The 26,433-nt window shown below is 39.1% G+C and overlaps 1 protein-coding gene across 1 annotated transcript in view; it reads right to left on the bottom strand.

Annotated features, from left to right (window-relative positions):
- Positions 1 to 23,671, bottom strand: part of ELAPOR1 (endosome-lysosome associated apoptosis and autophagy regulator 1) — a 108,382-nt gene extending 84,711 nt beyond the window's left edge. The window contains exon 1 of the mRNA XM_001381901.5: positions 23,249 to 23,671. Coding sequence (XP_001381938.2) covers positions 23,249 to 23,401 — 153 coding nt within the window. The 5' untranslated portion in view covers positions 23,402 to 23,671. The remainder of the gene's footprint in view (positions 1 to 23,248) is intronic.
- Between the last annotated feature and the right edge of the window lie 2,762 nt (positions 23,672 to 26,433).

Genomic DNA, 26,433 nt, shown 5'->3' with positions numbered 1-26,433 from the left:
GAAAGCAGAACTTGTAGCAATGGGTGGAACTGGAGGGAGGCAGTTTTAGGATTGTTTTAGGAATGATTTCCTAACAAATTAAAGCTGTTCTAAACTGGGGTGGGCTGCCTCAGGAAATAATGGCTTCTCCTTCACTGGAGAACTTCGAGCATAGGGCAGACAACTGCTCATCCCAAGGTTATGTTGGGGATTCTTGACCAGCTCTTGTTGGGGACCAAAATTCCATGAGTCTGAGAAGGGAGAGAGATTGGCTCAGTCTTCCCTTATCTCGCCTAAGCTATCAATCTCCTGGTCACCACTGCCTAAGAAAACAGAATTTCTTGCATCTATGCCCATCCGGCCATCACTCAAGATGCCAAAGTTCTTTGTCAGTTTTTGCTAGCTGTAAACTGAAGTAGGCTGCGCTCTAGGGTAATGTTGGCAAGCTGCTTTGGTAGCCACAAAAGGACTTTTATTCTTTTTAACCTATAACCTCGAACACAAATATGCCCTATCTCTACTGCACTTAACTTCATAATTACAATGAGAAATTTATTTAAAGAAAGCATTTGGGACAACAGACTGTATATGCATTTATTTCCTATCAGTAAACCAACAGGAGACTAGCCATAAAAGCACAATATTCAGCTGGACAGATGTTCGTCCTCATATATAGTGAAAAAAAGGTTGGGACTCAAGGATCTCTCTCAGAAATGGCCTGGTTTCCTGATAGAAAAGACTGGGAAGAAACATGATAAAGGAAAAATAGAGAAGCCAGAAGCTTTTGCTAAGATTAGAGACAGACTCCAAAGGCCACTGGAAGTGCTTACCTATTCCATTTTGCCTGGTAGATGTTTCTCCCTTTCCTAAATAAGCAGAACTAAGTAGGCTTAACCAATTGTTATCATTTTTTTTCCACTGAGAAATTGTATTAGTATACCCTGAAAGGGGAAAAAAAGAGGTGGAAGTAGGGAAGAAAGAGTATTCAATTCTGAGTCTTTCTCCAAGCTTGTATTCTCTGATGGTTTCTCTTGCATGACAGAAAATGGTGGGATTAGTTCTACTCTGTCAAATTAAGCAAACATTTATTAATCCCTTGCTGTATGTAATGCACTGCTCTGGGTGCAGAAGATCTAAGGATGAAAATCAGACCCAGTTTCCTTATGGAGTGAGTGCAAAGTCTGAGTAGGATTAATAAGATATGTACCCAAATGAATGTAATAAAATGATAAATAATAAATATAATTAGATATAAATTGCTAAACTGTAAAAAAAAAGACTATTCTATAATAAAAGTCATTGCCCCTCTCTGAAGAGGAAACACACATAAGGGGGAATCCTACTTTGGGTAGCTTCAGGAAGAAACTATGTTTTCCACAAAGGAAAAACATATGACTTGTCATTTATTACCTGTATATATGGGTATATGATTTGGGGTTTTGGCTTTAAAAGATTGCTCTATAGCAAAAATGAATAATATGGAAATAGATATCAAATGATAAGATTTGTACAACCCAGTGGAATTGCTTGTTGGCTCTGGGAGGGGAGAGAAAGAAAATTAATCATGTAAACATGGAAAAAACTACATTTCCCCTTATACACAGAGATGGATACATTGTGGCACAATTGATTGTAATGGACTTCTCTACTGGCAGCAATGCAATGACCCAAAACAATTCGGAGGGACTTATGAGAAAGAGCACTATCCACATTCAGAGGAAGAACTGTGGGAGTAGAAACACGAAGAAAAACATATGATTGATCACATGGTTCGATGGGGATATGAATGGGAATGTAGACTCTAAACGAGTGCAAATATCAATAATATGGAAATAGGTCTTGATCAATGACAAAAGTAAAACCCAGTGGAATTGTGCTATGGGAGGGGGTGGGAAGAAGGGAGGGAAAAAACATGAATCATGTAACCATGGAAAAATTTTCTTAATCAGTAAAATTAAATTAAAAAAAAAAAACTACGTTTCCAAATTATTATGAACCAAATGTATGTGGCAGAAATTTAAAGTAAGAAAGGTAATGGGGGTCGATAAGGGGAAGACCTTCTTAATTTGATCAATAATTTCCCAGCCAACTTGATGAGACTGCAGGGTGTGGACCTTTGTCAAAAGAGAGTTTGTCTCACAGAATGGGATTCCAGTCCTAAATCTAGTCCCTTTCTGAAAAGACTTGGGGAGCTGCTCTGATTGGTTCCTAGGGAACCAAGATGCTTCCTGATGACTATCTAAGGCTCAGGGGGATGGTCTCTCATTGGGGAGAGCTACCTGTCATTACTAGTGACAGTATAGTGGCCTGTGCAAAAGCCCATCCCTTTGGCCCTTTTCCTCTTTAATGTCTTTCTCTCTCTCTTGTGTTTCCACCCAGGAGCGAGCAAAAGTCAGTTCTGACTGGGAGAACCCATTGATAAATTTTCAGTCGCTACAAATAAGGATTTGGTTTATTGTTTTGTTGATTGTCTGGACTTAGGAAACTATTTAGTTATACAGATTAAAATGAAAAGCATATATATATATTTCCTCCCCCCCCTTCTGGAATGAGCCCAGTTGTTAAACATTTACCACCACATGTCTGTATTGCTCTATAAACATTGCTTAAGCTCAGCTGGAGTGCAGTAGAAGCCTCAGGGAATGAAGTCATTCCCAGCTTGGAAGCTTAGTGACTGCAAAGTAATATTAATAACTGGCATTTTTATTTCTAGAATGCTTTAAAGTTGCATTACTCATTTGAGCCCCACAATACTCCTGCTTCCATAATTGAATATATAGCAAGTTGGGGAAGGGTATTCTTCCCCGGTATTCCTAAAAAAGAGAAAATGGAGAAGAAGCACAAAGTAGACCCTGAGAATTCCTAGACTTTCCAGGCCTAGATGCCTTCTGCTTTTGTATTTATTTTTCTGAGTGTAGGTCAGAGATGAGAGATCTTGAGAATCTATGTTTCTAGCTTTGGAAATGACTGCATAAGTAATCCTGAATTCAAAAGTTGCAGCATTTGAAAGTTCAACATCGTCTCTAAGACTTAAAAAAAAATGAAAAAAAAAACTCAATGTATTCTGCAACTGAAGGACTAAAGTCATGCCAGAACCGGGCAGGAAATCTGGAGTCTGTCAACCCTCCATGGCACTGCAATGAGATGCTCAGAGGGCACCAGTCTGATGGGAATAGGAAATACTTATTGAGAAGTCCCCCAAAAAGTATCTTTACCTTTCATAATAAGACTGTAAAGTCCAGTGGGCCATTTGAATATTTCATATTTCCTCTATTTGTTCATACATGTCTATGAGTCATTGACATCATTTGTATATTCTGTGGGGAAAGAAATAAAAAGCTATCCATATCTGATATTATTCATCATTAAGTACTACTTACCGTGTGCCTGGCACTGTGCTGTTAAGTATTGGGGATATAAACTAAAAATACATTCTCTCTTCCCTTGAGGAGCTCACATAATAATGAGGGAGACAACATGAATATAACCATGTACATACCAGAGATATACAGTGTAAATGGGAATGGATCTAGAGGGGAAAGTCTATATTGGGCCAGGAAGGGAGCAGGAAAGGTAGCCTTCTGCTGGTGAAATTTAAAGTGGATCTTGAAGTAAGAGGAGCCAGGAGGCTGATGTAGGAGAAAGAGAATAACAACCATGAGGGACAGACCATGAAAATGCCTGGAGTTGGGAGATGGAGTATAGTATTTGAGGAACAGCAAGAAGGTCAGTATCACTGGATTATATCTGAGAGGAGTAAGGTGTAAGGAGCCTATAAAGGTCTTTATAAGCCAGATAAAGTGTTTTTATTTGATCCTGAAAGTGATAGGGAGCCACTGGAGTTGGAGAGTGAGTGACATATTTTATGAGGATCATCTGGGAGGGTGGGCTGGAGTGGGGCAGGGAGATCAACCAGAAGGTTATTGTAATAGTCCAGGTGTAAGGTGATGAGGGGCTTGTACCAGGGTGGCATGTATGAATAGAATGAGAGGATGTAGATGGGAGATACTGTGAAGGTAGTAAGAACATAATTAGTCAACAGATTGGATGTATGGGATGAGCGAGACTGAGGAGATGAGAATGGTGTTGAAGTTGCAAGCAGGGGTGAGCAGGAAGATGGTGGCTCCCTCATCGGATAATGGGAAGATTCAGAAGAAGGGATGGTTTAATGCTGTTGTAGACATTTTGACTGTGGGATGTCTACAAGACATCCAGTTCAAGAGGTGTTGGGAGCCATCAGGCCACGATGCCTTGACAGAGTCATGCGTGGTAGATAAGGAGGCCACAGTGGCCCTTGGCAAGATGTGATTGCCCACTCAGTCCCCCTTGCATAACCTCTCTCATCAATGTCCCTTACCTATGGAATTGACATGACTATCATTCCCCCTAGTCTCAGAAAGAAAATGCAAGAGCAAAATACCTATACCCTAATTCTCTAAAACATCACCAAAAGATCAGACCCTCAACCCCAACCCCAAAAGTCTATCATGGGTTAACTTTTACTTAGACGCATAATCCCCAGTGAAACTGCAACTACAGGCCAAGCCCAGAACTTTCCCACTTACAGAAACTTATTCTCATGAAGCCAGCATACAAATCAATCATAAAGGCCCATACAAAACGTACAGGTACACTAAGTTTAAATATGCCTCAGGGACTCGACTTCACAAACCAGTAACTCAGAAACTCCCTAGTAAACCCTGAAAAATGACCAGTCTAATATTAAATCTGAATTGTGTTCCCAGTACCCCTCAACCTCAATGATATGACTGTTGAATTGTCTTTAAGAACTTCTGATTAATTATTCCATTTTATTAAAAGTAATAAGTAAATTTCCTTGATTGTTTGTAAGTTCAAAAACTTCTCACAGGGTAATGAGAAAAAATTAAGCATCTGTGACAAAATCATTTATCTTATGTGGAACCTTTATGCTGTCAAGAATCTATAATCACAATACAAGAATATAGAATGTTAATCAAGTGATCTGTTAAAAGTTAATGTATCACTTTTCCAATTATCTCCATTTGGACATGTGTGTTAGGTAATGTATCTGTGTGCCAAGAAAATCGGTATAAAAATAAACATCAAGCCTGGGGATGGCGGAACTGCTATCAGATGCAAAGCATTTCCATGGCCTAAAGATACAGCTGTCTTTCGTTTGTTATTTTTTTGACTGATCATTCACCACCTGTCAGGAACCCCTGGAGACGCAAGTGAGGCTGGACCTTGCCTGAGGCATTTCTGGTGCCAGAACAGGACCATTTCCGGGTAGGTAAGTCCCCTTCCCCAAAGCCCCATAATTTTCAAGTGGTTCGGGTTCTCCCCCCCCCAAGAGGTTCCTGGCCCCCTTGTGGATCCAGGGCTCCCAATATTAGAGGAGCAGTTCAGAACAGAAGTTAGGAGAAGAAAAGGGCCACCATGGGACACAGTGAATTGAAAGAAAGCTATTCACTGAAATAATTAAACACAGTTTTCAGAAAAGGGGAGCAAAAGAGAGAAAAGTAAGTCACAGCTGACTAAGCTCTTGGATTTTATTCAAAATGGCAGTCCCTGACTTAAAATCTTATAACATTCCCCTTCGGGCTAGACAACCACCAGCAACACTTCCACCTGAGGGAAGGAGGAGTGAATGGACCGGAATGATGGGTCCCCCTCCTCCTCCACGATCCCCAGATCCTCAGCTCTAGCAGAGAAAAGCCCATTTTTCAATACCTTGTCACCTGCCTCTTCAAATGTTTACACTTAAGGCTCCTGGAGCCAAAAACTTTTTTCACCTCTAACAGTTTTAAAGGGACAGTACTTTGGAAATAGCAAGATGGATTTTTTCATTCTTTCTTCTTCCTTTTTCTTTCTTCCTCAAGATCTTGAGTAAACACCTTAACTCTTAAAAGCATGCTTCCCTTAGCGCGTGTTTAATGTTTGTTATGTGTGACTCCATGTGTGTCTGCGTCATAAGTTTGGTGTCTATGTTTCCTTAATTGGCCATTTACAAAAAATACTTAAAAGTTCTCCCCTTCCCCCAAAAAGAGGTAATTTTTGTTCCATAAATCTTCTCTCCTTTTGTTTTGGATAGGGCCCATCCAGAAAAAAAAAAGAGAGAAAGAAAGATTTGGAACACACAAAGGGAACTTTTATCCCAAAAATTGGCTATTTTCTTAGATTTAATATTAAAGATCTATATAGGTAACCTTGGAAAACTGCTAATTAGTCTGAAAATGTACTACGATAAGTGCAATTTTTTGGTGATGATTATCTCAGTTAGAAGTGATATGTTAGCTAAATTCAGTTCTGTTCAAGCCAGAGGTCTGTTTATCAACACTAGGACCCATAAGAGAAAGTGACTGAAATAAGTTCAGAACTGGCTGAAGGTAATTCATAGACAGTTTGACACCAAGAGGAATTTTTTCCTTTTTAAAAGGCAAAAAACTATACTGGATGCTTAGTAAAACATAAGATATTTATGTGTAAAACTCAGTCAGACACCAGTTATAGTGGAGAACTTTTTCTAAGAATTAAATGTTGGATTTCAAAATAAGATGTCCTTCAATGATAGCAACAAGTGATTGTAGGTTAGCTTTGAGATTTCAATTAAAAAAAAAAGGTGATGATGCAAGACAAGAGGTCAGGCAAGTTGTTAGGACTGAATAAGGAGATCTGAGTATTTTCATAGAGATCATAAATTTACCTATGGAAGTTAATGAGATCAACAAGTGAGACAATATAGAAGAAGAAAAGAATGCACAGGACAAAGACTTGCAAGAGATGCCTGTGATGAGTAGATGTGATCTGGATGATGAAACAGCAAAAAAAAAAAATGAGTAGACATTTGTCAGAAAGGTAGGAGGAATTTGAGCTGCTTTTTGCCCTTTCCTTTTTGTATTTTTTTCCAGAAAAAAAAGACATAAAAGATATTATCAAGAACAAAATATGTCATGTCCCAATTGATAAATGGAGTTTTCAGATGAAGAAATCAAAGCCATATATATAGGTATATGAAAAAAAATGCTCTAAATCACTACTGATTAGGAAAATAGAAACCCAAAGAATTCTGAGGAATCATCTCACACCCATTAGATTGGCTAAAATGATAAAAGAGCAAAAATGACAAATGTTGGAAGGGATATGGAAGAGTGGGGGGACACTAATCCATTGTTAAACTGTTAATCAACCCAAACATTTTGAAAAAGCAATTTGGAATTACACCCAGAGAGCTATAAAACTCTATATACTGCTGGGTCTATTTTCCAAAGAGATCAGGGGAAAAGGAAAAGAACTATATTTTCCAAAATATTTATAGCACCTTTTTTTGTGGTGGCAGGGTACTAGAAATCCAGAGGATGCCCATCAACTGGAGAATGGCTAAACGAACTGTGGTATATGATGGTGACAGAATACTACGGTGCTGTAAGAAACAATGAGCAAATTAATTGTATAAAACTTAGAAAAAACTACATGAGATAATGAATATTGAAATGAGTAGAATTAAGGGAATATTGTATATACTTAGAAATTTAATATTTGATACATGAATGTTCACTCCAGAGAATGAACTAAGAGGTAGAAATAGAGAAGATAGAAACCATTTATTTTGCCAGATATGTTCTATGGTATGGGGAAGGAAAGGGATGAATAAACAAAATAAAATGCATAAAAGTTAAAAGAAGTTCAGAGAGAGACTCAGACAAGCAAGATAACTATGACATTTTGTTATATACTTTTAAAAGTTGTATGTAATAGATTTTCAGTTTCATAGGCAATCCTATGGTTATGTTCTTTGTATAGAAATGTTCATGTCTGACTGTTGAGTTCAGAATAACAGAAAATAAAAATTATTTTTAAAAAGAACACAGAGGGTATCTGGGTAACTCAGTGAATTGAGAACCAGACCTAGAGACAGGAGGTCCTGGGTTCAAATATGACCTCAGACACTTCCCAGCTGTGTGACCCTGGGCAAGTCACTTGACCCCCATTGCCTAGCCCTTACTACTCTTCTGCCTTGGAACCAATACACAATATTGACTCCAAGACAGAAGGTAAGGGTTTAAAAAAAAATCACATATGACTGATTAATGAGGTGAACCAATCATACATGGAGAATGAGAAACAGCCTTTGGGCATTCCAAGCACCACCTTGGTTCCCTCACTATATTAAAAAAAAAAACAGATGAAAGATGGAAAAGATGTTGGCTGAATATATCAAATTGTTCACCATCTCCAGGATGGGGGAGGGAAGGGAGGAAGAGAGAAAATTTGGATCTTATAATTTTGGAAAACGTCTGTTGAAAATTATTACATGTAATTGGGAAAATAAATTATTTTTAAAGTTTGAAGAGTTATAAAATGTCAGGTGGATCTCTTCTGGATAATTTATGAGGAGACATGGTTAGGAATCATACAGGATCAAAATTTATGGAGAGGTTATGATATGCAACAGTCAAATATTAATCACAATGATAAAAACCATGAATCTACTAAATTATCAACATATGATACTCATTCCATGGGTGTAATGTGATCTTCATTATATATAAAGTGCTTGAGATTTTTCAATTATCTGAAATTCAAAGGGATCTCTAGCTCACAGATAGGTTCTAAATAACCTATCTTGTCCCTCAAATAAGTTCAAACTTGCCCACATTTAGAACCACATTAACATATTTCTAGTTCTGTTCCCTTCCTCTAATTCCTCTTCATCTCATTAGGCTAAGAGAACATAAACAATTTCTAGCAGAAAATACATCCAATGGATAAATAAAGATAATGAATTGAAGGGAATTAAAAGGGAGAGACTAAATGATAGTGTTATTAAAATTTAAATATTGAAAGTTTTTTAAAAATATAATTAGTGGAACAGTTGGAAGCTGAGTGGACAGGGAAGCCAGTGCTAGAGTGGGGAGGACCTGGGTTCAAAACTGGTATCATATACTTCTTAGCTGTACAACCAGGGCAAGTCACAAGCCCAATTGTCTAGTCTTTCCTGGCTCTTCAAAACCAATACTTGATATTTATTCTTAGATGGAAGGTAATATTTTTAAATTAATTTTAAAAAGTAGAATGTTTAGTTATTATTTCAAGTTATTAATAAAACTATTTAAGAGTAGGGAGGGTGGGGAGATATGTAGAAACATGAACTCTATGTTCTTTTTGTAACTACAAGCCTTAGATGAAGTTCCATTCCTATTTATGAGTTCACATCATGAAGAGAGACTGAGCAAAGGAGGAATCCTAGAATCATAGATATAGAGCTATATAAGACACTTTCAATGGTCCATTGTACAATTCCTCAATATTTTCCCCAATACATTGGGGAAAAACTGAGGGCCAGCAAAACTGCCTTGCCCAAAGTCCCACAAGAAATAGAACTAGAGGGGGCAGCTGGGTAGCACAGTGGATTGAGAACCAGTCCTAGAGATGGGAGGTCCTAGGTTCAAATCTGGCTTCAGCCACTTCCCAGCTGTGTGACCCTGGGCAAGTCACTTGACCCCCATTGCCTAGCCCTTACCACTCTTCTGCCTTGGAGCCAATACACAGTATTGACTCCAAGATGGAAGGTAAGGGTTTTAAAAAAAAAAAAGAAATAGAACTAGAATTTGAACACAGCTCGCCTGAGTTCAAATTGAGCATTCTTTCCTTTGCATTATGCTGCATTTGAACAGTATCAGAGAAGTCTCTCAAAGAATGAGTTACAATATAATGTGGGAAGAAAAAAGCACTGTTATGAATTCTGTGGTTATTGTAGTTGGTAATAGGGAGGCATCATCATCACCATCACCACCATCCTCATCACCATCATTACCATCATCATCATCACCATCCTCATCACCATCCTCATCATCACAACCATCACCATTATTACCATCACCACAATCCTCATCACTATCACCACCACCACCATTACCATCATCATTATCATCATTATCACAAGATAATCACTTTGCTTATTCATATTCTTCCAAAAGAAGAAATTAAATAAAAAGCCAATGAAACCCAAGGACCTTAGTTTTTCTCATTTTTCTCAAAACCTTGTTCTAGTCAAACCCTTCCTAATAAGGGATTTAGAAAAGTAGATGAAGACATCTAATTGACTTTCCCTTCTCTGCTCTTTAGGCACATAAATTTAGAACTGGAAAGCTCATTTGATGTCATCAGGTCCAACTCCCTCATTTTGCAGATGATGAAATGGGACCCACCAAAACTAAGTGTCTTGCACCAGTTATGACAAGGTAGTAACTATGGCAGAATGAGGACTTGAACTTGAGTCCTCTTGACTTGTTTGGTGCTCCTTATATGACATCATGTTTCCTCATATACTCCTATTTTATTGTTCACTGCTTTTATTTCACAAAACTGAGCTTAAATTCAACTATTTCATAAATACAAACTGGTTAATGTCATACTGATTTTCAGTCTTAGGTTTGCTCCAATTGGGAGCAAATTTCTTCTGAGAGTAATTTCATTTTATGCTTCTAACTGCTAGATATTGGAAATGGTTTCTTCATTAGCAATCAAGCTTATTACATTCATTTTGTCTTTTATTTTGCATCAGCCCTGAAAATCACATTTAGGAAGCCACATTGTTTAAGTCCTTGCCTATTAAAATTAGGTTCTTTTAGATCTTTGCAAATTAGAAAACCCCATTGTTTTGTTGCAGAGATGAAATACTTGTTGAATTTGTAGATTATGTGAAGCTAGTTGTGATTGAAGCCTGAGATGACAGAATCTGAATCAAAATAATTCTAAAGCTAAGAAAATGAACGTTGTTAGGAAGAAATAAAAGCTCCTGCGCTTAAGACTTGAAAAATCAATTGTACAAGGACTAGATGAAGAAGGTGCTTCAAAAAAGCCATTTATAGGAAAAAAGATCCAGGGGCTTTAATGACTTTCAAGCTCAGAGTGAGTTCACAGCATGACAAGGGACAATGAAAAAAGTAAAGGCAACCTTAGGCTGCCTTGATCAAAGCATTGTATCTAGAATGAGGATCTCACTACTCTACCCTGGTCAGATCACATCTGGAGTTTGGTGATATATGGAACAGAGATAAGGAGATTGAGAATGTATGTGCCCTAGGGCCATACCTGGGGGGGGGCATCTGAGCTCTGATTTGTCATTGAAGGCCTTATGATTTGAAATGAGATGATACAGAAAATTCTGTATTGGAATTGCACTTGCACTTAAAGATGACAGGGGTCATTCCAAAAGCATATCTTCAGTTCATTTGCAGTGGCAGAAAACATCCTGGTCCTTGGGTAGAGGGCATGCAAAATCAAAGCTTCCTAGTAGAATTCCTTTTCTCTATGATAGGGTGATTAAGGGGGGTATTCCTTGAATCAAACACAATGTCAAGGACCACTAGGTAGCCCATTGGATAGAACACCAGATCTGGAGTCAGGAGGACTTCAATTAAAATCTGGCCTCAGACACTTTCTAGCTTTGTGACCTTGGGTAAGTCACTTAACTCTAATTGTGTAGCCCTTGCTTAATATCTTAGCATAATATATGTAGTATTGATTCTCTAAGACAGAAGGGTTAAAAACAAAACAAAACATAACAGTCTGAAAAAGTTATGGGACCCCATTTGGGATCCTCCCCCCCAGGGAATTTCTCTTCCCCTCACCAGCAAAATCTATGGTAGTTACATGTACATAGCAATGAATATGTGTTTCCTTGAGATTATCTCTCAATTCACCAGTTGTCTTAAGAGAGGCAGCTGAGTGTTTGTATCTCTTTCCCTGAGCATAGGTGGCCCAATAATGATCCTGAGATGGCTGCTTCCAGCCTTGATGACTACCTCTTGAACCCAAGAGATCTGGAGTCATTGAGAGATCCACATGCTAGAAGCTGGTGGTGCTTCCAGGAATTGGAAATAAAGATCACACGGGACACAAGAGGATGATATGCTTGCCTAGATGGCCAGAAGAGAAAACCTTGAATGGATTTTTCAGATGTCTGTTCAGCAGTCACAAATTCTCAGGAGTCTTCATCTCTCATGAAAATATAATAGCAGTTAAGCATCACTGTTTGGGGTTTTAACTGTTGGACAGTTTATCAATCTTTTCTACTTTAAGCATTTCTTTTGTGGTAAAGGAAATAGATATTGTCCCTGATTCCTACTACTCTGCATATTGAGAAACTCTTCTAGAAGGGACTCGATTAATTCCTTTTGGGAAAGACACAAGACATGAGCCAAACTATTCATGTGTTTAAAAAATTTTCCCTGGAATAACTCAGGTGGTGGCATAATGTACCAAAGAGTAAGGAAAAAGTCCGAATCTCCTCTTTTGAAGGTCCCTCCCCTGATGAAACTTCATCCATGTGAATCCACAGTAGGCATCCACTGTAGGAAAGGGGCAGCCTCTGGGCAAGACATGTTTTAGAAGGAACATTAACAAACTAGATTGTCTAGCAGACAATGACCAGGATGATAAAAAGAACTCAAAACTGAAGATGTTTGTCTTGGAGAAGAGACAGCTCAAGGGGGATATAGCTGTCTTCAAATACGGTTAAAAGGTTGTCATGTGGAAAAGGTCTAGTATTTATTCTGCTTGGCCCCACAAGGAAGAAGTAGGAACAATGGGTGCAAGTTGTAGGTAGGTACTGTATGTAAAGAAAAACAACCTAATAACTAGAGCTAGCAAGTGGAGCACGCTGCTTTGGAAGGCTGTGAGTTCCCTAACAGCAGTGGTCCAGTGGTCTTTAATCAGCGACTGGAAACCACTTGTCACGGTTGTTATAGACAAGATTCATGTGTTGGGGAAGGACTCAACAACATGGACCTCTAGGATCCCTTCCAAGTCCACAATTCCATGATTCAATTCTCGATTCTATATTTAGTAATACAAAATAAGCCAAAAGATGATGGAAATCCCTTGTAAAAGCAATGACAACCTCGAAATAGGTTTCAGACTGTAGCTTCCACCTGGAGTTTTTAAAATGGAATATCCAGGAATTATGAAAAAGTTGTTTCTTTTAAAAGCTTTTAATCTCCTGCCAGGAAGCAATAATTATCTGTTTCTGTTTCTCTAGGACACAGGAGCACAGTTGTGGGAGAAAACATGACAAATTGGGCAGCTTTCATCACTCAAACGGCGAGAATACTGAATGAGAATGACACATGAGCCTCTTTGCCTACTTCTTAGACAACCATGATGATGACATATGGCAAGAGGCACTTGCCAGGTCTGTTCACCACCCATATCACCCCTCTTTGTCTTGGAGGGTGCTTGTTAGACTAGATTGGGGGCTTCAATGTTCTATTTACTTCAGTGTGAGTCTGAGTCCAAAGCCCCTTGTTGTGGTACTCTCTCCTTGGCAGAGAAATTGGCCAGAGTGGCAGAGAGGAGAGCTTCAATCTCTTCAAGGGTTTCTTTGGCCTCTTTTTGTCACTTCAGGCACTTCTGGCTTCCAGCTTTGAGACAGAAGATGGAAGATGCCAAGCCTACTTCAAGTGGCTGAAGGAAAAGCCTCTGGGAAGAAGCAGACAATAGGTGCTGGTCATCTCCATCAGGTCCCTGTTCCCAAGTTCTACACTAGAGACTTTGAGGACTTTCCCCTTGGGTGAGATCTGAAACTTTCTTTTGGTTGAATTATCTTACACCCAAAGGAAGAGTTCCCTCACTTTCTGTTGTCTGGTACATATTCTCCTATGCATATATTCTTGATTTCTGTTTTGCTACGATTTGGATAAATGGCTTTCTTTGTGATTTTTTGCTATGTGAGTTTATTGCGGAATTGGTATTTGGTGGAGAGCCGAGCTTTAGACATAAAGCTTGGGATCCTCCTTTCCCTAATAATAAACAATGATCAAAAGTTAGACTGAACCCAAAAATCATATCCCCAAGAATAACGATATTTAGCTGAGCAGATAGATATAATTCTAGCCTTGTACCCCCTCTCTGAGGATAGCAGAGTGGCCACATTTCTGGACTAACCTCTTGTTCAACTAAATAGCTCCTCATATTAGATCTGGAATATGCACAGACCTGGCCTCTCAGAAATTTGGGGAAAAACATTTTCTCTAGTTCTCATTTTCTTGTTTTTGATCCATTTAAATAGTGTTCAATGGGATAAATAAACAGTAAAGCAATCCAAGGTTCCATCCTGCAGTTCCAACAGTAAGCCTTTGTGTGCTCTGCCTCAAATAATAGCATCCATGTGGGGTTTTGGGGTTTGCTAAGTTCTTTCCTCAAAAAAAACTCTGTCAGATAAGTAGCATAGGTATTATTGTTCCCATTTTTCATATGGGGCAACCAAGGCTTAGGGAAGTCAAGCTACTTTACCAGAGTTATACAGTCCTATACCTAAGCCAGAACTGGAACCCAGGTCTTCCTGACTCCAAAGCTAGTGCACATTGCCTTTCTTTAAAAAAACAAAACAAAACAACCTTACTTTCCATCTTAGAGTCAATACTTTGCATTGGTTTCAAGACAGAAGAGTGAGAAGGGCTAAGCTATACGGGTTAAGTGACTTGCCCAGGGTCATACAGCTAGGAAGAATCCCATCCCTAAGCCTGGCTCTCCCACAATGCCTTTCAATCAATAATCAATCATTAAACTTTTCTTAAGTGCCTCAGTTTCCCAATCAGTATGCCTGGAACAATGATGTCTTACTGATTCTCAGAGGAAAGCAAAATCGTCAGACCAATGAGATCATGTTAGCATTTAGGAGTAAAAAGCAAAAAAGCCTATGCTCTCTATTGAAGGACTTTTTTTTTTTGAGAATGCAACAACTTTATTGAAAGAAAAGTGCAGTGGAATTACTCAAAAGCTTGAAAGAATCTTGAGGGAATTAGACACCTCCCCTCAAGCCTAGGACCAAGTGCAGGGTGGATTCTTTCTGGATGTTGTAGTCAGACAGGGAATGACCATCTTCTAGCTGCTTACTGGCAAAGATCAGTCTCTGCTGGTCTGGGGGGGATGCCTTCTTTGTCTTGGATCTTTGCCTTGACATGGGGTAATCTGTCCTATAAAAAGATGATAAGATTGCCTTGCTGGCAGATCTCCTTTTTAAGATGAGATGTATAAGGATTTAGTGAGGAAAAAAAATCATTTAAGCTTGGTCTAGCATGGAAAGTTAGTGAGCCATTTTTGAGTACAATTTAAAATTGCTGAAATTCACAAATGTGACAAGGACGGCTTCTATCTTATACCAGGGCTCAATATTTCTTAGAAGCCAGTTCTTCAAAGGTCCAAACTTCTTCATTCTACTTATTCTAAACTTTAACATATGTAAAACCCAGTGGAATTATTTGTTGGCTATGGGGGAGGGGAGTGGGAGGAAAAGAACATGAATCATGGAACCATGGAAAAATATTCTAAATCAATTAATTAAATGAAAATTTTCAATTCTTAAAAAAAAAAAACTTTAATAAGTAAAAGGAATAGTACTGATTTTTGATGGTGTAACTTCCCTGGGGCAGCTAGATGGTACAATGGATAGCATCTTGGGTCTGGAATCAGAAAGATCTGAGTTCAAATTCAGATTTAGATACTTCCTGTATGGCCCTGGACAAGTCACTTAACTCATTTTTGCCTCAGTTCCTCATCAGCAAAATTGATGATCAGCAAAAAAAAAAAACAGCAAACTACTCCAATATCTTTGCTGAGAAAACCTGTCACATAGAGTCAAACAAGACTCAATAACAAGTTATTAATGAAAATATCTATTAAATTAGTCATTAAATATACAGTTGATAATTCTTAAACTATTAATATTTTAACAGATTTCAAAATAAAATCTAATCTAACAAACCCAGGCATCAGGATTAGAATGAAGATGTTTCCCAGACAACACCATCCATTCGGTTACGCTTCCCTCCCTTCACCATGTCCTAAATCCACCTTCTGTTGGCATCACACAAAGTGCTAATAATAGCAAGAAGAAACCATAACTCAGAAGGTCAGCACTCCCCAGAGGCTCTAAGCCCTAAGGTGGCCCAAGCCAAATTGATGACACTGGTTTGGTAATGAGAGGCACCTTTGGTAAGGCAGTTGACTTTTAAAGCTAAGACATGACTAGAGGAGCTTTGAGAAATTAAAAGTATTTAGGAGATGAGATTGGACTGTTTTAGATTTAAAACTGAATTCACTCGAATAAATTTGTTATCTGTGTGGCTTCTGTTCTATTGTACAAACTGAACAAGGTACCTTGAGGCTGTGGGACTAGAGTTTTTTCCAGTCCCATTATAATCCTTTACTTCCTCCCTCCCCTTTCATCCCCTTCAAATAAAATAAAGCAGTTATGTAGATCATTTTGTTATTATTCTGACCTGGAGGGCTCATCTTCTGATGTCTATCTTTTAGCATTTTTTTTCATACTGTGCATGGGGTTTTCTTTTCTTTTTCTTTTTTTTAATCCTTACCTTCTGTCTTAGAATCCATACTAAGTATCTGTTCCAAGGCAGAAGAGTGGTAAGGGCTAGGCAATGGGGATTAAGTGACTTGCCCAGGGTCACACAACTCCATGGGGCAGCTAGATAGTGGGTAGAGAGCTGAGTTGCCCCATGGAATTTTCTTGGCAAAGATACTGGAAGGATTTGCCATTTCCTTCTCCAGGGGAATCATCTTTTATCAGTATTCTCCACTCTGACCTCTACATCTCAGGTCACCCCAAATGGCTTATCTCATAGTTTCACTGAACTAATTCAAGTCCCTCTACTGCAATAAAGACAGGATCCAGGAGGCACCAGAATAGTGATCTATGTTGGATAGAGTAGAAGATCTTGTTTTCCTCCCTGGAGAAAAAACTTTCCCCAGGGAGATCAGTGTATTTGCAACACCCAATTTAAATAACCCAAGGACATAAAATCATTTCATACTTCTCATGTTTAAGACAATAATTTCTGAAAGTTAGAGGAAGATGTGTCTATACTAACCATTATTTTTAAGGAGCTGGAACCACAGATTACATACTAGAACTTGCACAAACTAAAATGTAAGACCTGCAAAGTGCCACACAATAGGGAAATAGATGATCCAGGACGAGTTCATTTTCCCAGATGGTGCAAAAATAAATCAGCATATTCAAATCTAGCCTCAGACACTTCTAGCTGTGTGACCCTGGGCAAGTAGCTTTACCCTTATTGCCCAGTCCTTCTCACTCTTCTGTCTTGGAACCAATTCACAGTATTGATTCTAAGTTGGAAGAGAAGAGTTAAAAATGTAAATCAGTAAAGTGTTTAGAACCAAAAAGTCATGTGAAAAGTCATAATATTTCCCTGTATCTGTTAATGGCACCGTTGACTCTTTCTCCTTTGCCTACATATAACCAGCCTCCAAATCCTCCTGGTTATTTTAATCAAAATGCCTTTCATGTCTAATCCTCACTACTGTGACTCTAATTGAAGACCTTGTCTCACTTTTTTGAGATTCACAAGATAGCCTCATAAATAGTCAGCCATCTTCTAATCCCTTTGATCCCACCTGTTCTGCTCACTACCACCAGATTAACAGTCCTCTGTCAGTGAAATGAAATTAAAACTACATTCAAAGACTTTCACAATAAGGCTCTAAACAACTTGTGTAATTTCATTTTCTATTAATTCCTCTCTCCATATATGTATGCTCCAGTTAAAACAGATTATCCAATGTACCCTGTGTTGGACTTGGATTTTTCTCACCTGGATGCTGTTTTAAATTTTTTTAAAAATCCTTCACCTTCTGCCTTAGAATTGACACTAAGCATGGGTTTCAAGGCAGAAGAGAGATAAAGGCTAGGAAGTTGGGGTTAAGTGACTTGTCTAGGATCACTATGCTAGGAGGTATCTGAAGCCATATTTGAACCCAGGACTGACTTTCTATCCACTGAGCTATCTAGTTGCCCTCACTTGTATGCTTTTAATGACTACTCATATGGTTTTTCTAGATTTTAGCAAAGCATTTAATAAAACATTTCATGTGATTCTTGTGGAAAATACAGAGGGGCATGGGCTAGACAATAATACAATTAGATGGATTAGGAACTGGTTAAATTATTGGACTCAACTTAGTCACTGATGTTTTCTCCACTTAGAGGTCTTTGTTGAAGTGGTTGGTCCTGTTCTACTTAACTTTCATTAAAAAAAAAACCAGAGATGGCATGTTTATCAAGGCAATTAAGACTCAAAAAGATCTTGATAGTTTAGAACCCTGAGCCCAAATCAGTAAGATGAAATTTGAGAAGGACAAATATAAATTTGGTTTAAAAAAAAACACAAAATGAACTTCACTAGTAGAAGGTGAAGTGACTAGATAGTTTATCTGAAAGTAATCTAGTAGTTTTAGTGGACTACAAACTCATCATGAGTCAACAATGCAATATGGAAGCCTCAAAAGTTAATGCAATCTTGAACCATATTGAAAGTTATCATTTCCAAGAGTTGTAGGAGGTGATAATTCTGCCTTACTCTGCCCTGGGGAAACTACACCTAGAATGCTGTGTTCAATTCTCAGCATCACATTTTAAGAAGGATATTGATAGGGAGGAGCTAGGTAAGCACAATGGCTAGAACACCAGTCCTAGTGTTGGGAGGACCTGGGTCTCTGAGCTCATTATTTAACTCTTGTGTGCCTAGCTTTTGCCTTTTTGTCTTAGAATTGTTACTAAGACAGAACGTAAGGGTTTTAAAAAAAAAGAAGGATGTTGATAAACTGGAGGGTATGCAATGGAAGGCAATCAGGATGGGAATGACTTCCAGGTCATGCTGTATGAGGATTGGCTGAAAGAAATGCTAAAGCCTGGGAATTGTTTCTTGCAGAAGAAGAAACTTCAGCTGACCTTTGAAGGAGTGACTACTATATAGCAGATGTTCAAATATTTGTTGAGTAAAACAATAAATAATGACCAAAAAAGATCATTTCATGAGAATAGAAGATGATTCAGTAATGGTAACTGTTAGCCATTTGATATTTTAAAGTTTGTTATTCCTTAAAAAAAATTGAACAGGGTTTTCCCTGAAACAAACTCCCATCTTTTTTTAACAGTAATAGTCTTTCAGTGATGCTACATGATTGTAAATCAAAGAATACTCAACTGTCCAATGAGTCAAAATGGCAGGTAACCCAAAGGGCAATGGAGAGGTGCATGGTAGGTGTAGAAACAATGATAAACTAGTTGCAAGTAAGAAATGCATCAGACATCTTTCTAAGAGATATGATAGGAAAATAAGGCCAGTTGTGTATCCAAGAGTAAGTAACTGTAAGAGAGGCCAAACATAGCACTGTAATCCATGGAATAATAAAAGATTTAGAGGGAGGCTCTTATTTGTATGTTGGGTAGGCCTCCTATGTAGGAATTTATTGGAGGACACAAACAAGAGCCAGCCAGGATAAGGTATAAAAAGGTTGTAGACTGTACCCTTGAAGAGAGTATCATATCAATGATATCACTAATATGTGCAAGAATTGAGGAAGTATAATTTAGGGTTAGTAAGGACTCTTTAGGGCAATGATTTAACTAAAATTCAATAAATCTAGGATATTCCTTTAAAAGAGATAGAGGAAGGAAGAGCTAGACAGTTCCGTGGATAGTGAGCCAGGCTACAGATAAGAGATCTTGTTTTCAAATGGGGCCTTAGACATTTTCTAGTTGTATGACCCAGGGAAAGTCACTTAACACCACTTGCCTTACCTCTCTTCTGCCTAGGCACAGATACTTAGTATTGATTCTAAGACAAAAGACAAGGAAGGAAGGAAGGAAGGAAGGAAGGAAGGAAGGAAGGAAGGAAGGAAGGAAGGAAGGAAGGAAGGAAGGAAGGAAGGAGGGAGGGAGGGAGGGAGGGAGAGAAGGAAAGAGAAAAGGGAGCCACACATCTAGCATCCATAGCTCCTGATTTTTGGACAAAAATTCAGATCAAATTTTTTTGTCCCTATATTCTTTAATGGAAAAATGCTGCTATCCCAAGAAATACTCTCTTAGAAATCAGTGAGCACTGAGACAACACTAGCTCAGGGATCATAAAATGATTTATTAAAGAACAAACACCCAAATGGGATGTTTCCTTTCGCTGTTATACTGACAGCAAAATGACAATGGCAAATCTAGGAACAGACCTTCAAGTATTAGCACACCTTTGGGAGTCAAAAACTCACACTCATCCTGCCACCTCTGTCCCCAACTAACCAAAGTGATGCATGGTTTCTTCTGCCTTATTAGATCCCTGGGGGATTGCCTCAGCTCTCAGGAACCAAGGAAACATTGCTAGCAATTGTCAGAAGGGTTAGCAGCAGTGAGAATGCCACTAGAAAGGGCTTGTACTACTTACCTCATTCAATGATTTCGAGGCAGAAATGCAAATCATACAGTGTGTTTCCAGCAATGTATAAATACTGGCTTACTGTTGTTAAATGCTATTGTTTTTCTTGGGCTTGTAGCCCTTAATCAGAACATATTTCATAAATATTATCATATCATAAAATACCTTGCTTGGATTGGATTCTCCAATATGGGCTTATCAGAATTCCAAATGAAGATCTTAAAATTGAAATGGTCTAGGCAAGCTAGAGCTGAGTTTCCCCTCTCTAAGATTATGCTCTGGGTATGATTTAGGAATACCGAGTCCTTCTGGACTAAATCAAGACAATCAATGAGGTGAATTTATTTCCTTCTCGGAGGTAGATTCCTGGAGTCTCCGGTGATTTTCTGGTCATTGTTTGGAGAAGGTGTGTACAAACAATAATGTCCTGGCTGCCAGCTCCAGCAGCCTTTCTCACAAGCTCACAGGGGTATGACTGTGGTCTCATAAAGGGAAATAAAACTCGATGTTTCAGGAATGGTGTGTGTGTGTGTGTGTGTGTGTGTGTGTGTGTGTGTGTGTGTGTGTGTGTCTAAATTCATGTAGTAAAAAATTTCTTGTGTTTTATTCCAGTGAACAGTGAGGATCCTTTTTTAGACAGATATTACTAATTTAAAGGTAACAAACAGTCTGAGATCCCAAATATTAATTTCCTCCCCACATCAAGATGAAGTTATTTGACTTATTAAACTTTTCCCATTTTCTCCTAGCTAACAAAAAATCTAATGGGAAATATTGATTCTGTGGTAGAACTCTTGCTTTCCACTCCAAAGATCCCCATGTTTGATTTCTAGCTAAAATCCAGACCATTGTCTGAAATGGTTGGCTAAGGTGGTTGGAACACAATGCTTCTGGGGCTAACATTGAGTACTAGATCTCTATGGGTCAAGGAGCTCGCTCATTTTTTTCAGTCACTAAACAGACTACTAATGGCTTGCTACCTTTAAGACATATAATGGGGGCAGCTGGGTGGCTCAGTGGATAGAATGCTGGTCTGGCCTCAGACACTTCCTAGCTGTGTAACCCCAGGCAATTCACTTTACCCAGATGCCTAGCCCTTACCACTCATGTCTTGGAATCAATATTTATCAATTCGAAGACAGAAGGTAAGAATTTTTTTAAAAAAGAGATTGCTGTAGATCTCCAGTTGTACCTTGTGACAGTATGATAGCTAACCGAAAACTATTATCATTACTGGAAAAACAAATCAAATCCTGTTTCCTACTGATGATGAGTTCAATATCAGTCGATCATTCAATAACATTTAAGTGTTGTGCCTGCCACAGTGTTAGCTAAATCCTGAAGATACAAAGAAAGGCAAAAACCAAAAACCAAAACCATGATCTATTCTTTCAAGGAGCACATATCCTAATGGAAGAGAGATGGCATGTAAATAAATAGGCACATACAAGATACACACAAAATAGAAAGTAATCTCAGAGGAGCAGGGAGAACATGGAAAGAGCTGCAGAAGGCAGGATTTGAAGTCCTGAATTTGAGTACTGAATGAAACCAGGGAAACTGAGGCAGGGGGAGGAGAGAGAGCATGAGAGACAGCCAATGCAAAAATACAGGATCAGGAGATGGAATGTCTTCTGAGAGGAACTGCTGATAGGGCAGAATAGGTGGATCACAGAGGTGAGTAAAGTGTAAAATGACTGATTGGAAAGGTAGAAAAGAGCCAAAGAATCAAGAGCTTTAAATGCCAAACAGAAGAGCTTACATTTGATTCTGGAGATAATTAAATATATGAAGGATGGCATTCATTCACTTAAAAATGTATCACATACTTCTCAAACTCTCTCTTCATGACCGGGCCAGCAGGCCTTCAAGCTACCAAGAAAAGTAATGAAACTCCAAGAGTCCTCTTTTTGTCTAACCAACTATCACTGGCAAATAAACCAAAAAGTTTTATAAAATGTTATGCTTAATTTGGGATTTGTAATTATTTTTGCAGTTTGGAACCTGACCTGTTTTGAAATGGTTAACTTTTCACAGAGATTCCAGAGCAACGCCTATTGTATCTCTCAAAGCGGTAAATAACTCTTTTTACTAACTATGTGCCATATGGTTAGGAAAAGTTACTCAGAGGAGAACCAAAATCATCCTGTCATTTCACTATTGTTGAAACTCAAGAAGTTTTGCAGCTTCTAACATCATTTGCTATTCCTATACCCCATCCAAAAATGACTTCCACGAGAAATTGGTTGTTGAGAAGCACTCACTAAATTGTAAATTGTGCTACCAACATTTCAAAAACATTTGGAAATTCTAGCATTTGGGCAAGTTCAGAAATCCAGAAAAGGTCTAGGGATTGACTGAAAGAATATATGAGAAGAACTCAAAGAACTACCTGGAAGGAGAGAGTATCTTGGCCAGCTGCAAAACAGAACACATTTCTCCCTTTAAAAGCTACAGAGAGGAAAGATCCTGGTTCATTCCCCAGCTTGAGAAGTTACTGGATTTAATCCTAGGGGAAAAGTGGTTTTTGTGGGGTAGGGAAGCTGGCTCTCCTTTCTTTTCCCTCCACCCCACTCCTTCCTTTGAAAATGTAAACTGGTCAACTAATTCACTCTATCTTCTTCCCTCCACTTTCCTAACTCCATTCTCATATCACTTCACCCTTCTCCATTCTTAGCCTCCATCATATTTTCAGCCCTTTGTTTTGAACCACTCTGATTATTTTCCCCTACTTTCTAGATTGCCTCCTTCTATTCTCTCCTGCTTCAGTGGCCCAGGCTCCTCTACTCCTGAATAAACTGACCATTTGAGGTTGGACACCCAAAAAGGGTGAAGATGTTCTATTTCATAAAACCACCAGGGCTTTGACATTTCTATGACGCCACAGTCTGTCCCACCTTCCCTCCCACCTCACAGGAACCCAAACTCTTTGGGCCTCTGAAACTGTCTGATGACTTGGCCCCTAAGAAGTCTCCACCATACTCTTTCTCTGTGGCTAAAGGGAGGGGGAAGAAGGGTCATCTGGGAGGAGGTGATGGTACCTCTTTGCAGGCGTGAAGCTCGGTTCCCTGAGCCACCTGGAAGGCAGCTCCAGCCCAGAGCAGCAGCAGCAGCAGTAGGAATACAGCAGGAGGCCTCTCAGATCTCTCCCAGATTCTGACAGAAGGATGAAGGCTGCTCCCAGCTCTAGCCATCACGCTGCCAGGAGAGAGGGCAGCCTCAGGTGCTGCTGCCGCCGCCGCTGCCGCTTCTGCTGGCAGAAGGAAGCAGAACCCGGAGGGAGGTACAAGGGGGGTGGATGCAAGGGGTTGGGCTCGCCTCAGTCACCTCCCTGCAGCTAGCCCAGGGCCGCCCATCCTCCTCCTCCCACCTTCCCCTTCTCCTCCTTCGACAGGCGTAGCCTTGGCAACCGCCTCCTCCTCCCTTCCTCTCGGGTGGGGAAGGGACCACGAGCGATGCCTTAGCCGCTCACCTGCCCGTTGCCATGGCAGCAGCAGCCGCCGAAGCTACCGCCCCGGCAAGAGCTCAGCGTGGGAGGGCGCGTGCTGGAGGGCTGCAAACGGCTTAACAGACACAGAAACTGCGCGTGTAAATGAACCTTGACACATGAAAAAAAATTCTCCGGCTCCTGGGTCGGGTGCATGAGTTTTTGGAAAAAAAAAATGCAGCCCCTTGCGTAATGTAGTTCAGGGAGCTGCTTCTCAAAGTCTTCTTTCCTTTACCAAAGCCAGACCCTCTTCTTTAGTTTGGAGGGAAAGTGTGTAACTGGCGCTAGGTCAGGATTATCTTAGTTTATCACAGTTTAAGCAGAAGCGTTTGCTAAAGGAGAGAAAGTGGGGAGAAGTAAGGGTTAGCATTTGAGGAGCGGCTGGTGTAGTGGGTGGAGAGCCGACCTTGGTATAAAGAAGATTTAGACTTAAGTCCACTGTGTGACATACTGTCATTGTGACTGTCTCTCCCCGCTCCAGGTAACTTTTTGCGATTAGGAGTTACCGAGAACCTGCTATCAGCCTCAGAAGAGAGAAGGGAGTTCCTCATACCAATAATAGAAACGGACATATAAGTGGTTTACATATAATTATCCCGTTTGTGAAACCACAGGTCCAGTTGCAAGAGCCCCTCGCCTTCCAATATACAGGATACTTTTCAGTGGCAATAAATACCTCTGCCTTTAGGGAACCAAGAGTACAAGGGTGGGAGAGACAGGAGGCAACATGTGCCAGGTTAGTCACACCACCACAATCACCTTGACCACTATCTTCTCTAGAATACTGAAAAAACCCTGAATCCAAGCCAGAGCCTTGGGGAATAGTAATGCTTCCAGCTCAATACCCAGAGTCATCATCCTGGGAAATAACCCTTGTGAAGATGCATCCTGGCAACTACTCATGCAGATGCTACAAGAAAACAAAAGTCTATGAAATGGTTCAACATTAGAAACTGCTAAAAAAAAAAAAGAGCCCCCCTTTTCTCGCCTTCACCTCTTCCTTCTAAAGGTGGCTTAGGTCTGGGAAAAGGTTCCAAATTCAAGTCATTTGACCCCAGTTGTCTAGTCTTAACCTGTTCTTCTGCCTTGGAACCCATAAAATTCTAAGAAAAAAGGTAAAGAGTTAAAAATGAAAGAAATTTGCTACGATTCTATCAGTGAAAATTACATTTAAAAAGGGTCATCACCGTGAATATTAAAAATTGTTTTTATATTTATAAGTATTCTTTCCATATCTGAAAAGTTAGGGGCTAGGTGCCCTCCACCCCCAGCATCTTGGTGATCTTGAAAATACACTTTGGCCCTTCCTTCATACCAGAATTCTGAATTTTTTTCTTTTTCTTTTATGGGGTTTTTACAGTACCTTATATGCATTTATAAGTTACTAAACTTTTAAAGTTATCTCTTCATTGTTAGCCTTTGTGAGCTGTCTGCTGGCTTTCTTGTTCTTTTTTAAAACTCTAACTTTTTATTTAACTTAAAAGAAATTGTATCTATTTATAGTATTAAAAATAAACTACATTTATATTATATAATATTCTAAATAGGTTTTATGCATTTCTGAGTACCTAAACTTTTTCTGTGTCAGCTGCTGGTCTTCTCATGTCATCTGCAGCTTCTACAAAACTCCCCCAAAATTACCATTTAATTTCCTATGTCTACTGGTGACATATGGAAACTGAGATGGAGAAAGTTGTGATGTGGGAGGGATAACTGTAACTGGGGGGGAAAATATAATGAGGCATTATCATTTGCTTTATTGCTGAACCCTAAGGACCATGGGAACTTTTCCATCTTACTTGCAGCTGAAACCATTCTGATGTGTTGACCACTCTAAAAGAGTGTTAGCACCTAGCAAATTGGCTAATATGGCAGCAAAGGAAAGTAATAAATGTTGGAGGGGATGTGGCAAAATTGGGACACTAATGCATTGCTGGTAGAGTAGTGAATTGATCCAACCATTCTGGAAGGCAATTTGGAAATACTGCTTGCCCTTTGATCCAGCCATTGCACTGAGGGGTTTGTACTCCAAAAAGATAATAAGGGAAAATGTGTGTACAAAAATATTTATAGTCTCCCTGTTTGTGGTAGCAAAAAATTGGAAAATGAGGGGATGCCCTTCAATTGGAGAATGACTGAACAAGTTGTGGTATCTTGGTGATGGATGCGGATGTGGTATATTGGTGATGAAATACTATTGTGCTAAAAGGAAAAATAAACTGGAGGAATTCCTTATGAACTGGAACAACCTCCAGGAATTGATACAGAGTGAAAGGAGCTTCAGAACCAGGAGAACATTATACACAAGAGACAGATACACTGTGGTACAATAGAATGTAATAGACTTTTCTACTAGTAGCAATGCAATGACCAGGACAATTCTGAGGGACTAAGGAGAAAGAACACTATCCACACCCATAGAAAGAACTGTGGGAATAGAAACACAGAAGAAAAACTGCTTGATCACATGATTTGATGGGGCTATGATTGGGGATGTAAACTCTAAATGATCACTCTATTGCAAATATTAGTAATACCGAAATAGGTCTTGATCAATGATACATGTAAAACCCAGAGGGAAAGAACATGAATCATGTAACCATGACAAAATATTCTAAATTAAACATTAATAAAGGGGAAAAAGATTAAGAAATATAATTTTATACTTACAAAAATGTTTTTAAAAATTAAAGTGTTAGCTCCAAGAGGACAAACACTATCTTTAAATTTTTTTTCTTT

Source organism: Monodelphis domestica, chromosome 2 (genome assembly GCF_027887165.1).
Source record: "Monodelphis domestica isolate mMonDom1 chromosome 2, mMonDom1.pri, whole genome shotgun sequence".
NCBI classification, from domain to species: domain Eukaryota; kingdom Metazoa; phylum Chordata; class Mammalia; order Didelphimorphia; family Didelphidae; genus Monodelphis; species Monodelphis domestica.
Note: the sequence above shows the minus strand (reverse complement) of the source record. Positions and strands in the feature narration are given on the sequence as shown.